The sequence below is a fragment of the Ciona intestinalis genome, chromosome 1 (genome assembly GCF_000224145.3).
Source record: "Ciona intestinalis chromosome 1, KH, whole genome shotgun sequence".
NCBI classification, from domain to species: Eukaryota; Metazoa; Chordata; class Ascidiacea; order Phlebobranchia; family Cionidae; genus Ciona; species Ciona intestinalis.
The window spans coordinates 9,342,280-9,354,244 of NC_020166.2; the positions used below are offsets into that span (position 1 = coordinate 9,342,280).

The 11,965-nt window shown below is 35.9% G+C and overlaps 2 protein-coding genes across 2 annotated transcripts; one reads left to right on the forward strand and one right to left on the reverse strand.

Annotated features, from left to right (window-relative positions):
- Positions 1 to 127: 127 nt before the first annotated feature.
- LOC100176695 (fibrillin-1-like) lies at positions 128 to 9,598 on the reverse strand. Its single transcript, XM_026837094.1, has 20 exons — positions 9,531 to 9,598; positions 8,820 to 9,070; positions 7,435 to 8,110; positions 7,294 to 7,379; positions 7,084 to 7,228; positions 6,707 to 6,837; positions 6,077 to 6,313; positions 5,796 to 5,918; positions 5,266 to 5,385; positions 4,957 to 5,079; positions 4,777 to 4,899; positions 4,597 to 4,719; positions 4,339 to 4,473; positions 4,006 to 4,140; positions 3,622 to 3,750; positions 3,091 to 3,213; positions 2,603 to 2,725; positions 1,860 to 1,982; positions 1,008 to 1,153; positions 128 to 498 (listed from the first exon to the last, which is right to left on the reverse strand). Exons 1-20 carry the CDS (start codon positions 9,596 to 9,598, stop codon positions 400 to 402), a joined length of 3,219 nt encoding a protein of 1,072 aa, XP_026692895.1. The 3' UTR covers positions 128 to 399.
- Positions 9,599 to 11,476: 1,878 nt separating this feature from the next.
- LOC104265362 (actin, muscle-like) lies at positions 11,477 to 11,965 on the forward strand (the record flags this gene model as incomplete). The annotated part of the gene is made up of 2 exons (XM_009859174.3): positions 11,477 to 11,685; positions 11,789 to 11,965. Coding segments are annotated over exons 1-2 (309 nt in total), but the record flags the coding sequence as incomplete, so codon positions are not given.

Below are 11,965 nucleotides of genomic sequence, written 5' to 3' on the forward strand. Positions count from 1 at the left end.
CCTTCGGGCTATGTTATATTTATAAACCCTGCGCAATAATTGTCACTTTCTTACTAACTTTAGATTCTTTAGAAGCTTTTATAAAAATCTTAAGTAATCTGAAGTAATTACCAATACACCAGTTGTCTTAATTGGTATGCTATACATACTTATTATATGAGATATTTATTTACATTTAACTTCGTGTAAATATTAAACTTAACACATAAATTATCGTTTTAATAGCAGTTACTCTATAGAGAAGATCAGTTTAAGTAAAACAACATGGAAAAGGAAATTAGCAACAAAACTATACAGTCGTTAAAACACCACGGGTAAAACCTCACTCAAATTTTCAAACAACATTGTGGCTGGTATAAATCCCAAATCACAATATTCGCAATATAATTACGGTTCCTTTTACAAGTCGTCGTCGTTTATTTCCCCGTTGATAGCCATTGGGTTCGAGGTTCCTTCACTTTGTGGCGTATATTGTTTTTTATTCCGTATCTTGTATATCTATAACATGATGTGTATTGTTTATATAAGTGCAAGTACAGTACAGCATTATACAAATCAGACATACGCTAAGATTGTTTACTAGACTTTTCCGGCGGGGTAAAATGGGACATCGATGTTAGGGTAAGACGGGAGATCGGACATTTCAATTTTTCTCGTCCCATTTGGTGGTAAACAAAGACTATTTACGGGCTTATATAACCTTATACCCCTACGACTTCAAAATACCGTTGTTAATTGTTCAAAACACGATTAAGAAATATGAGATTTTAATGGTTACAATCTTACCCCGCGGTAATATACACACGAAGGCTCTGGTCTTAAAAGTTTAATCTATTGGGTGAAAGCCAACACAGGGTATAAAGCTTTCGCATTGAATATTACGCATAGATATAAAGTTGCAGCTTACAATTAAAACGAGTACTTCCTAACGTACTTTTCAGTAGGTGGACTATTATATGCTATATGTAAACATAACCGCAATCAATATAGGTGGTATTTTTTCTTACCCTTACAGCGATGAACATAACCATAAAGAACACAACCGCCCCCACTGTTGCAAAGAGAGCGAGCATTGTAGAAGCACTTTGTGCTTTGGTTTGTGATCCGATAGCTTCTGCACTGAACTGGTCCGCCGGTCTTGGTGGGGATTTTTCTATAAAAAAGGCTAAGTTATTAGGGATTTGACGTAATTTAAAGTTGCTTGTGGCATATTATGGTAGGATGGGGAAGATGGGCTGCATTTTCTATATATTTTCTCGTCCAATGTTGTAGTAAACAAAGAACATTCTAAGATATATCTCCACGCATGTCATATACCGCTGTTAATTTAAAACACGATCATGCTGTTTGGATATTATGTGCTAAATATGTCCCGTCTCCCACACCACCCTTCTACATTGGTAATGGACCAACTCTGGCCTATAAGTCTAATGCCCTGCCTCGAAAAGAGATGTAGAATAACGTGGAGGTATATAGCCTGGCTCTTCAATTTAAGTAAGGCCACCTCTTTCGTCGTTCTGTATAAAGATACGGTCCGGAAGTATACTGTTATGCTAATTGGTAAACTTAAATTAACGCAAAGTGTGTAGGCATTATATCGTACATACCACGTAAGGGTATCTTGTAAAAGGGTAGGCCCCTTCACCTTATTTAACAAAGAAAAACGCCAGATAAAATATTATTGATAAAATTGGACTTTACGGTTGTTTTTATCACTACCGTGTTACAATGACCGTCGTTTTGTTCTTTTTTGTTTAACTAATTTCTCTAATCGCTTTGGAAACGTTAAATTATACAATTTAGTTTCACTTTTGTTAAGCTTAAAACATTAAATATGTTTATAATTAAAATTCACGAACTTGAACATTGGCTTCCGTCCCCAGAGTATCCTTGTTTACAAGCGCAAGAGTAACTTCCTGGTAGGTTGGTGCATTCGGATCCTACGGCAGAGCAGCTGTTTGGATCTTTGCATTCGTTCAAGTCTGTAACAGAATTTATGATTTTATCTTTACAGTAAAACCATGTTTTATAAGGTAATTAGTTTTGCAACTTTGCCATAAAATTTGCCTAAATATTACCCTTATAATTATTTTAATTTAGATTTTTATTTTTTTAAGTATTTCGTTACAGCGATATGAGTTTTCGGCGGCAATTTAACTACATTCTAGAACGTTACGTATTTAAACAATTGAAAATAAAAATTTAAATTTCAGAAAACGTTGGTGATACACGAGGCTTAACATTGGTAAGGTTAAAGGTAAAATCAGTAGTTTTATTCAAGGGATACTGTATTTCTGTGCTTTATTTAGAATTGTGTGCATTATATTTTTGCCAAAATGGATTAGAAACTACAGCATGCAGTCATGCAAGTACTTATAGAATTATATAAATTGTGTTTAATGTTAATTATGTAACGGTGGTAAATACTCTCTGTTTAGTTTATCCCTAATAATTCAATTATGTTACCCCAGTTGGGTTATACGTTTGTTATTGTTTCTTATTGTTATTATACTGGATGGAATACTGCATCTGCATTCATATTTTTGTATACATTTTGAATGAAAATCAATTTGTGTAACTTTACATACAATTTGATACAAACCTGTACAATATAAGCCATCACCAGTGTAGCCTTGCTTACAAATACAAGCATAGAAACCCTCAGTATCGCTACAAGTTGCATCTCTATGGCAGTAAGCTGTGTTCTCTAAACATTCATCTATATCTAAACATAATAAATTACCTGGGAGCGCAAAGTTACAATATAAAGGCAGATGTAACCTATTGGTCATATTGGACATTCTGAACATTCTTGACTCTTCGTTTTTAGGGGTATTTGTTACAAAATGGTTGCAGTTTTTCATTGTATATAAATATGTTATTTAAGCCTTAAGCTTCCTATTTGTTTGGGGTCATGGCTTAGTGCTTACTATTTGTCTTAGACCGAAAGTTATAAATTGATTGCAGTTTTATCGTTGTATACATTTTTCATGCCCATAGCTTAGTTACAAAGCTTTTAAGTTCTATTATATATTTTATATATCTAATATATACATTGTAAAACATTAGATTACTGTATTTTAAACTTACTTTCGCAGTATGTTCCATTCCCCTTGTAACCACCATTACACTCGCAAACATAATCTCCATCTAAGTTATAGCAGGTTGCTTTGGTGTGGCAACCATGGTTTAGTAGCAAGCATTCATTGATGTCTGTTGAAAAAAGATTAATTTATGCATATTGTGCCAAACAAATAAAAGTAAAATGTGAGAATAAACTGATTATGGCAAACATTTTTGCAAAAATGGGACACTTTTTCATTCTAATTTTTTGTCCCATTCATAGTAGTAAACAGATATTCAAAGAACATGGATATTTGTTTATTATGTGCTCATACAATACAAATTTCTTTTATATATATATTAACTGAATGATAATACCTGATTTAACTGAATGATAATACCTGCAGTCATTACAAATTTCTGATACAAATGTTTGTTTCATACTACTCAAAAAAAGAGTTTGTGTGTGTAAATACCCAAATGGTGTTAGATTGTTACATTATTTTTAAGTTACTTTATGTTTTTACTTATAAACATGCAAACTAAATATTGCTATACCCTGACATGTTCCATTTGTTACATTAGTCTTAGTGTATCCAGTATCACACAGGCATGCGTAGCTTCCAATTGTATTTTGACAGTAAGAATTGTTCCAGCAATGACTCCCCAATACACATTCATCAATGTCTGAAATGTAAGTAGAAAAATTTTAATGCAAAACTTATGTGGTTTTTTATAATAGCCATGCTAACATTATTATGGTCTAGTATATTAAATATAGTCCTTGGGTTTAATTCTTATCAAGACATTATGTGGTTTTTCGTCATTTTATACATTCATAAGATACTTTAAAGTTTCTAAATACAAAATCTGTTTTGTGATAGTGATACCTTTAATCGGTAATGTCTTAAGTTTAACAAAAATATGTAGTCATAGTTTTACCTGCACAATCTGTTTCACTATTTCTTTCATATCCCGCTTTGCATAAACAGTTGTAACTTCCAACACTATTATAGCAATACTCGTTAAGGTTGCAAACTGAGACGTTTTGTGTTTCTTGTATGCATTCGTTAATATCTGTAGATATAACCAATAAAATTCTATGTAGGTGAGGTTCTGCGGCAAAGCATGCCATGGGTTCTATAGGATTTAGGCCATGAAAATTGTTTATGTTAGTTGCATATATAATAAGCTTGAATATTTTCTTTGTGGTTTATTTAAAAATAGGTTTGTTGCCTTTGTTTATATTCACAGTTTAGTTTTTAAACTTCTTACCAATACATTGTCCAAGCATGTCTGCTTTAAATCCAGAATTACAGTCACAATGATATGATCCATGTGAATTGATGCAGCTAGAGTGGTAAGAGCATAATGAAGACGATCCTCCAATTTCAATGCACTCGTTTATGTCTAAAATACCAGTGTAGATCTTGTTTAACCACTTATTGGTCCATTATATACAGAACTTTCAACTACATTTTGTTAAGGTTTAGTGTTAGAGTATCAGTAAATCAGTAGTATTATGTTCGTTACCGCTACAGTCTGTCCCATTTCCTGTAAATCCATCCTTGCATTTACATTGATATTCTCCATCTGTGTTTATGCATGTAGCTTTACTGTGACATGGTGAAAGACTTGCTTCACATTCATTTATATCTGTAAAAATTGTAAGATTGGCAGTTTTTAAAATGATGTCTTGGTTGGTTTTTGTACCAGTACAAACAGTTCCGTTGCCAGAGTAACCATCATTGCAGATACAAGTAAAACTTCCAGGTCTGTCAACACAATCAGCATTCTGGTCACAGTCATTCATATCAAAATTACACTCGTTTAAATCTGAAAAAATTATCATTTGTTAAAACTTTTACAAAGTTGATGTTGTGTGAAAAATACTTTGGCATGAAGTGCCGTTTCCTGTATACCCTGCATTACAAGTGCAAGTGTATGAGCCTTCAGTGTTTTTGCAAATAGCTGATATATCGCATTCATTTTGTGCTTCAAAACATTCATCAATATCTGCAATTAGTATAAGATTATTAGCATGAGCAGGGAACATCTACGGCTTACGAAGTTACAGGTACAACATCTTATCTAATTTTACAGGGTTACATAAGTCTAAATACAAAATAACACACAGTCAATAGTGGTTATTGATTTGTATTCCCACAGAACAAAGTTTTCAAAGTAAAGTTAGTACATTACCATTGCATGATTGGCCATCACCAGTATAACCATCATCACATGCACATGTGTAACTTCCTTGGTTGTCTGTACATTTCGCATTTGTATGGCATGTTGTACTTGCATTACACTCATTGATATCTATGTTGTATTTGTCTAATTACTTGAACATTTTACAGTATTTAATTAATGAATGTAACTTACTTTATCCTCGCGTGGCCGGAAAATGACAGTCGTTATCACACGGGTTTAACACCTCGTGCCAGCTTACGAGTTACCATGTATGTTACTTTGTGGGTAATTATTTTTTCCCTGATAATTTAGACAACCCATTAGTAACCACTGGGTTGGAGCAATTGCCGTGAAGTGTCTTGCCCAAGGACACATACGCCCACAATGGTAGCGGCATCGAGCCTTGAACCCATTACCTCTGGGTTACAGGCAGGCGCGCTAACCACTATACCACGGCGCCGGACGAATTAATATTTATATTCTAGTTATCAGGCCATAAACTAAACTTGTACCTAGAAATATTGGTTCTGGTCACTTACTTAAACATGTTATTCCATCTCCAGTGTAACCTTCTTTACAAATGCAGTAAAATCCCCCGAATGTGTTAATACAGTCAGCATGTACATCACAGTTGTGTAGATTGGTTTGGCATTCTTTGACATCTGTTTTGTTGGCTTAATAATTTTCGCATTCTTACTACAGAGTTAACTACCATGCATATTCTTTTTTAGTTATCATATTAAATTCATTTATAATGTTAAATTAATATAAAAATCTAAGTAATAGTACATGTGGTTGGTAGTGAAAAGATATATCTTACCTGTTTCACAGCATATGCCTGCCCACCCTGCCTTACAAATGCATTCAGTTGTTGTTACATTTCCACCATTGAAACATTCTCTGTTGCAAGTTGAGGTTTGAACCAAATCATTGCTACATGTTTGCCCACCACACTGGGATTCCTTTATTATGTTTCTTGTCCTAGTTTTATAGCCATGAGGTCCACATGTAGCTGAACACCTACCCCATTCAGACCAATAACTAATGACACAATCAACTGTAATAGAAAAAAATTCTTTAAATAAACCAACACATTATTGTTGGTAACCCGATATGCAAACCGATATTTTAGCATGAATATAATATATATCATAGGAAAACATCTTTATCAAGTGGGATATCCAAGGGTGGATTAAGTTTGGTTTATTAGGTAATCATTGAATATTGAATTTTGTGTTTAATGTGTGCTAAACTTAAAGCTGATTGCATTAATAGTAATACCCGGACACTAAATGAAAATATCATAATGTCAAACATCTTTAGCAAGTATAATATCCAGGAGTGGGTCAACTTTGGTTTATTCGGTGAATCATAATACCATAATCATAAGATTTTGAATTTTGTGTATAATGTGTGCTAACCTTTTATTTGATTGTATTAATAGTAATACCTGGACAACAGTTTAAACTACATGTTCTTGTTTCATTTGTGGCTCCAGTACATGGCAGTCCGTCACAAAATGCCTGAGTTGCCACTTCACGTTTACGGCTCTGTATTCCCCCACCACAAGTCGTGGAACATCTATAGTAGGTTGGGGTAAGATGGGGGACCTTTTCATTCCATTTACGTCCCATTTTGTAGGACACAAATAACATTTACAGAATTTTAAAACTGTATTCTTACGACTCCAATAGACCATTGTTCATTATTTAAAAAACGATCAGAATATTTGGCTATAATGTGCTAAAGGTGTCCCATCTTACCAGTACTGTATAAACAGTTTGTAGTTATTAAATATAACTTTTTGTTCACATTTCTTTAACATACCTGTTCCAGCTTGTCCATTCGGTCCATTTACAATCAATTGGACAACAAGCATCATTGCATAGTTGGACTTGGTTTGCGTTTCCAGAACACATTTCACCGCCGCAACTTTTTTTCACCAACTTATATCTTCTTCTTTCCTTGACACCTTGGTGAAATATAAAATTAGTGTTGTTTCTAGTCGACCATGACAGTATGAATATGATAGCCTACCTGCACCACATGATTTTGAACATTTTTCCCACAAACCCCAAACTTCCCATTCACATGCTACAGGACAGCAAATCTCATTGCATGATCTGTGTTATAGTTACATTATAAATACATATTAAACATTACAGCGTATTTCCTCACCTGCTTTCTGATGCGAATCCATTGCAACCAACTCCTCCGTACATTGCTTCAATTGCAATCTCTCGTTTACGTTCCTGCGTCCCCCCACCACATGTGACGTTGCATTCTCCCCAGTGTGTCCAGTTTTCCCATGTGCAATGTATGGGACAGGATAAAGTGTTGCACAATCTAGTATCTGTTGGAACCCCAGCACATGAGTTACCACCACAAGAAACAGAAATGGCAACATTGCGAGATCTGGATTGGGTCCCATTTCCACACGAAACAGAACAAGTGTTAAAAGGATTCCAAGATGACCACTGACAGTCCACAGGGCAGCATTGGGTGTTGCACGGCAGAGATTCAGTGCTTGAGCCAGAACAACCAGACCCGCCACAGAAAGCAGAAATGGCAACGCTTCTAGATCTAGTTTGAGTTCCACCACCACACTGTTCTGAGCAAGACCCATATGCTTCCCAACTCCCCCACGAGCAGTGAACTGGACAACAACCAATATTGCAAGATCGAGATTGACTACCTGGGCCATAGCAGGATGATCCCCCGCATCTTGCGGATCTGTAGTAATCTCTTGATCTAGATTGCGTTCCACCTCCACAATTGCGAGAGCATTGCTCCCATCCTGACCACGAATCCCATCGACAATTTACTGTTAAGACCAAAACACGAAACGATAAAGCTCAAAGCTGATTATCAGTTCGTTAAAATGCTTATGATTATAAGTAATGTGTCTTCGTAGTATCTGGCTTCTGGCTGACAAAACAACGTGTGCGATTCAATTTCCTATCATAAAAACGAATTAATGTTGTGACTGTGTGATTGTAATATATATTAATAAAAATTTCGTGGCACATTCGAAGGATTAGTTAGAAAACTTTAGATGTTTAAGTCAAGAAACTTGGAGGTTTTTTCAAGATACGTTAGTGTGTTTTTTTTAAATCATCAATCATGTACGTGAAATTTAGAGGTAATAGTAAACATGTTTCAATCTCTTTCAAGACATGAAAACGTTTTACTCTAAACGTGAAAACTTACAAGTGAATGCCTTAGTTGACAAGTTTGGGATTTAAAACACTGCGTTTCTAGTTCTTGTTACAAACGTTTTAACGGTCTTTCTATTAGTACATGTTACATTCAAATACACATAAAAATTGTGCACATAAGATATATTTGTTTCTGGTATAAGACGTAAAAAAATCTGATGCGATAAGCGTATGGCGTGTGTAAACTTATTCTTCGGGTTTACATTTACAGTTGAATGACCGAATGTGGTTTGTTTATTCTCGGGTGGTGGGGCAATGTGGACCGTATAACACGAATTTTCTGTTTTATTATACCGTATTAATTTTAGTCTATACTTTGTACCAACATAAAGGTATACCGTTTACCTTCGCAACAATGCGTGTTGCATGGTCTCGAACCCGATGGTCTATTACAGGATCCACATTGACCTTGGCTTCGTGTTAAAACAGCCGACTGTCTTCCGCCCCCGCATTCTTCCGAACACGACCCCCAATGCCACTCGCAGGACGTTGTATCACACCGACGTCGAGTAAACCGCCAATTCTTAATACGTTTGCCACTACTTCGTTGTTCACTCCGTCGTCGTCCCCAGAATTTTACACTTGGTGCAAGAATCCTGCAGGCATATAGATTAAAATGTTGTATAAAAGTGTATGCAACTCTGAATTCGTCAATATAGTAATACCAAGTTTTTTGAAAATCGGTCGATTATTTCGTCAGTTATCGACGTTTAAACCCCACTCAACCTTCTTGTTTGTTAGAGATGGATCATTAATTTTTCAAATATGTTCATACGAAGAAAATAAACATATAATGTAGTATGGTGGGGCTGTGGGGGAAACGGGACACCTTAAGCATATGTTGTCCAAATATCCCGATCGTATTTTGAACAGTTAACAACGGACTATATGCTGGGACTCGTGAGAATATTTTTTTAACTAAAATAAAAACGGGTTCCGTCTCCCCCCAGCCTAATAAATATATATTAAAAATGGGTCTAGTTTGCCCCGCTATACTATACTGCTACACTATCTCACCAATTGTAAACTTTATCAATGCTACGTTTTTTAACTTACAAGGCGTGCGCTTCTGACACCCATATAAGAAGAATCGTTGAGCAGAAAAGTGGATTAAGAATTCTCATTTTTCTTCATTTAATTATACAGCACGCTAATTTCTTTTTTAAAGGCTACCTCAATAATCTATCCACACGTCGGGAGGCAGACCAATGGTGGTATGTGATGCTAATTAGGGAATATATATAGTCCCCATTGGAAACCCGTTTGCGCACTCAGCGGTTGCTTCGTTATATTGTTGTATAAACGCGGAAGTAATCTAATGTTTCGTCTATAATAATATGAGGTAATTAACACACCATGTTTTCACCCAAATAAAGAAGCAGATTTTTAGAACAGGGAAAATATTTGTACCGTTCGCACTCCCTCTATGCAACCAATGCTATTTTTTTGCCGTAAATGGACTTAACCCATTATATTGCTTGTATTGCTATTTATTAGCATTGTCGATCCGAAGCACGCTATTTAAGAATCAGGTTTAAACAAAATCCCATGCTCTTGACGTTTGTACACACGTGTATATATTACATGCACTCCGTATGTTGTTGGCAAATAAACTAGTTGTGGCAATAAAGTTCTGATTATGGACCTATGGTGGATTAATATGTTTGCGTTGCTGCAATCATTTTTTGCAAACCTGCAAACATATTTCTTTCGTGTAGTTTGAACGTGCAAAAGTACGTTTAACTAAATAATGCATAGGCAGTAGGGGTGTTGTATATTGTAATGTTAATAAATAACCAACATCACTATCGATACATGATTCCCGTGTAATTCGTAAGTATTTACTGTCTTGTTCTTTGTGTCTTTACATTACGACTTAAATCATTGGCAACATTGAAATAATATTTAAGTGTTTCTGTATTATTTTAGCTCGTTGAAGGTCAGATCACTTGTATTCTTTCCATATACCATCTATTGTTTGTACCTTCTGGGTGGGAATAATATAAACAAGGAAGAATGACACTTGCTGTGTTTCGTCATTCCTATTTTGCTAACAATGTGCTATATATAATGCAACTGGCGCGTGATCGTGCAAGGTGTATTATGTAGCAACTGCAAACGTGCAAGATGCATTAACCAGCAACTGAATACGCAGTTTCTGGTCGAAACTCCTTCGCAGCAATTAAGTGATGAGTTCGAGCATTATGACACACGAATGCATGATCTGCCGAATGTACAGGTAGTATGCATTGCACAGCATATATAACACTATGGGGTAAGACGGGACACATTTACAACATAGTATCCAATACCCTGATCCTGTTTTAAGCAATTAAAAACGGCCTACGCCGGAAGTCCTGAAGATACGGTCTTATAAGTATTTAAATGTCTTTATTTGTTTACCACCAAAAAAAAATGAGAAAATGGATTAAAAATGTGTCACATCTCTCCCGACCCTACCAACTAACCCGGTTGGTTTAGTGTCTACACTCACCATGGGTTCGTGTTAAAACCACCGACAATGTCATTTCTTATACCAGGACCCCCAATACCATCGGCAAAGCGCTATACATCGCACCTATACGTCCACAATTTAAAGTAAAGGAATGTCGAATATTATTGTAATAATCTGCTTTTTGACACTTTTCTCTTTTTGTCACTTTAATTTATTTCTATTAAGTTGGAGTAATCGATACACATAACGCATTAATTTGATTGATTTATTCAAATAGAATAGTGAAGTCCACAAAAACGCTAAGGTATAGAATTTTCGTGAGAACGAGCTTTGGATGTTTTGTTATCTATTTTATGTATATACCACAAGGTAAGCTATCAAGCACAGGCAAGTATCTTGTACCATCTGTTGGTTTTAGCACCAAAGATCCAAGCGACGAAGTTCAATAAACTTCACCAAATAAGGGCATGCGCTGTTTGTCCCTGCGAGTTGATTTGAAAGTGTCGACAACTGTAGATATGTGAGCGTCGTATATAAGAGTCGTGTCGAACCATTCCAACCACATTCACTCGCTTACAAGCTTCAAGTCTTCACTCAATCAACTCAAGCAAGCAAACTTTAATCATGTCGGACTCCGAAGAAGATCAGACCGCTCTGGTTTGCGACAACGGATCTGGATTAGTGAAATCAGGATTCGCCGGAGACGACGCACCTCGTGCTGTCTTCCCATCCATCGTTGGTCGACCCCGCCATCAGGTAAGCTTCCAATATTGGCATATTTATACATTTCATTGCTTATTCTCGGCAATAACAAGTTTACCAACTATCAATCTCAATCGTGACATTTGTATACCAACAGGGTGTCATGGTCGGTATGGGACAAAAAGACAGCTACGTTGGTGACGAAGCACAAAGTAAGCGAGGTATCCTGACCCTGAAATACCCGATCGAGCACGGTATCATCACCAACTGGGACGACATGGAAAAGATCTGGCATCACACTTTCTACAACGAACTCCGTGTGCTCCCGAAGAAC

Coding starts and splice junctions, on each gene's coding strand:
- LOC100176695 (XM_026837094.1), bottom strand. CDS start 9,598: ATGAGAATTCTTAATCCACTTTTCTGCTCAACGATTCTTCTTATATGG. Junction 8,111..8,819: donor CAACACGCATTGTTGCGAAG/GTAAACGGTATA, acceptor ATCAGCTTTGAG/CTTTATCGTTTCGTGTTTTG. Junction 1,983..2,602: donor TGATGGCTTATATTGTACAG/GTTTGTATCAAA, acceptor ATTCTGTTACAG/ACTTGAACGAATGCAAAGAT.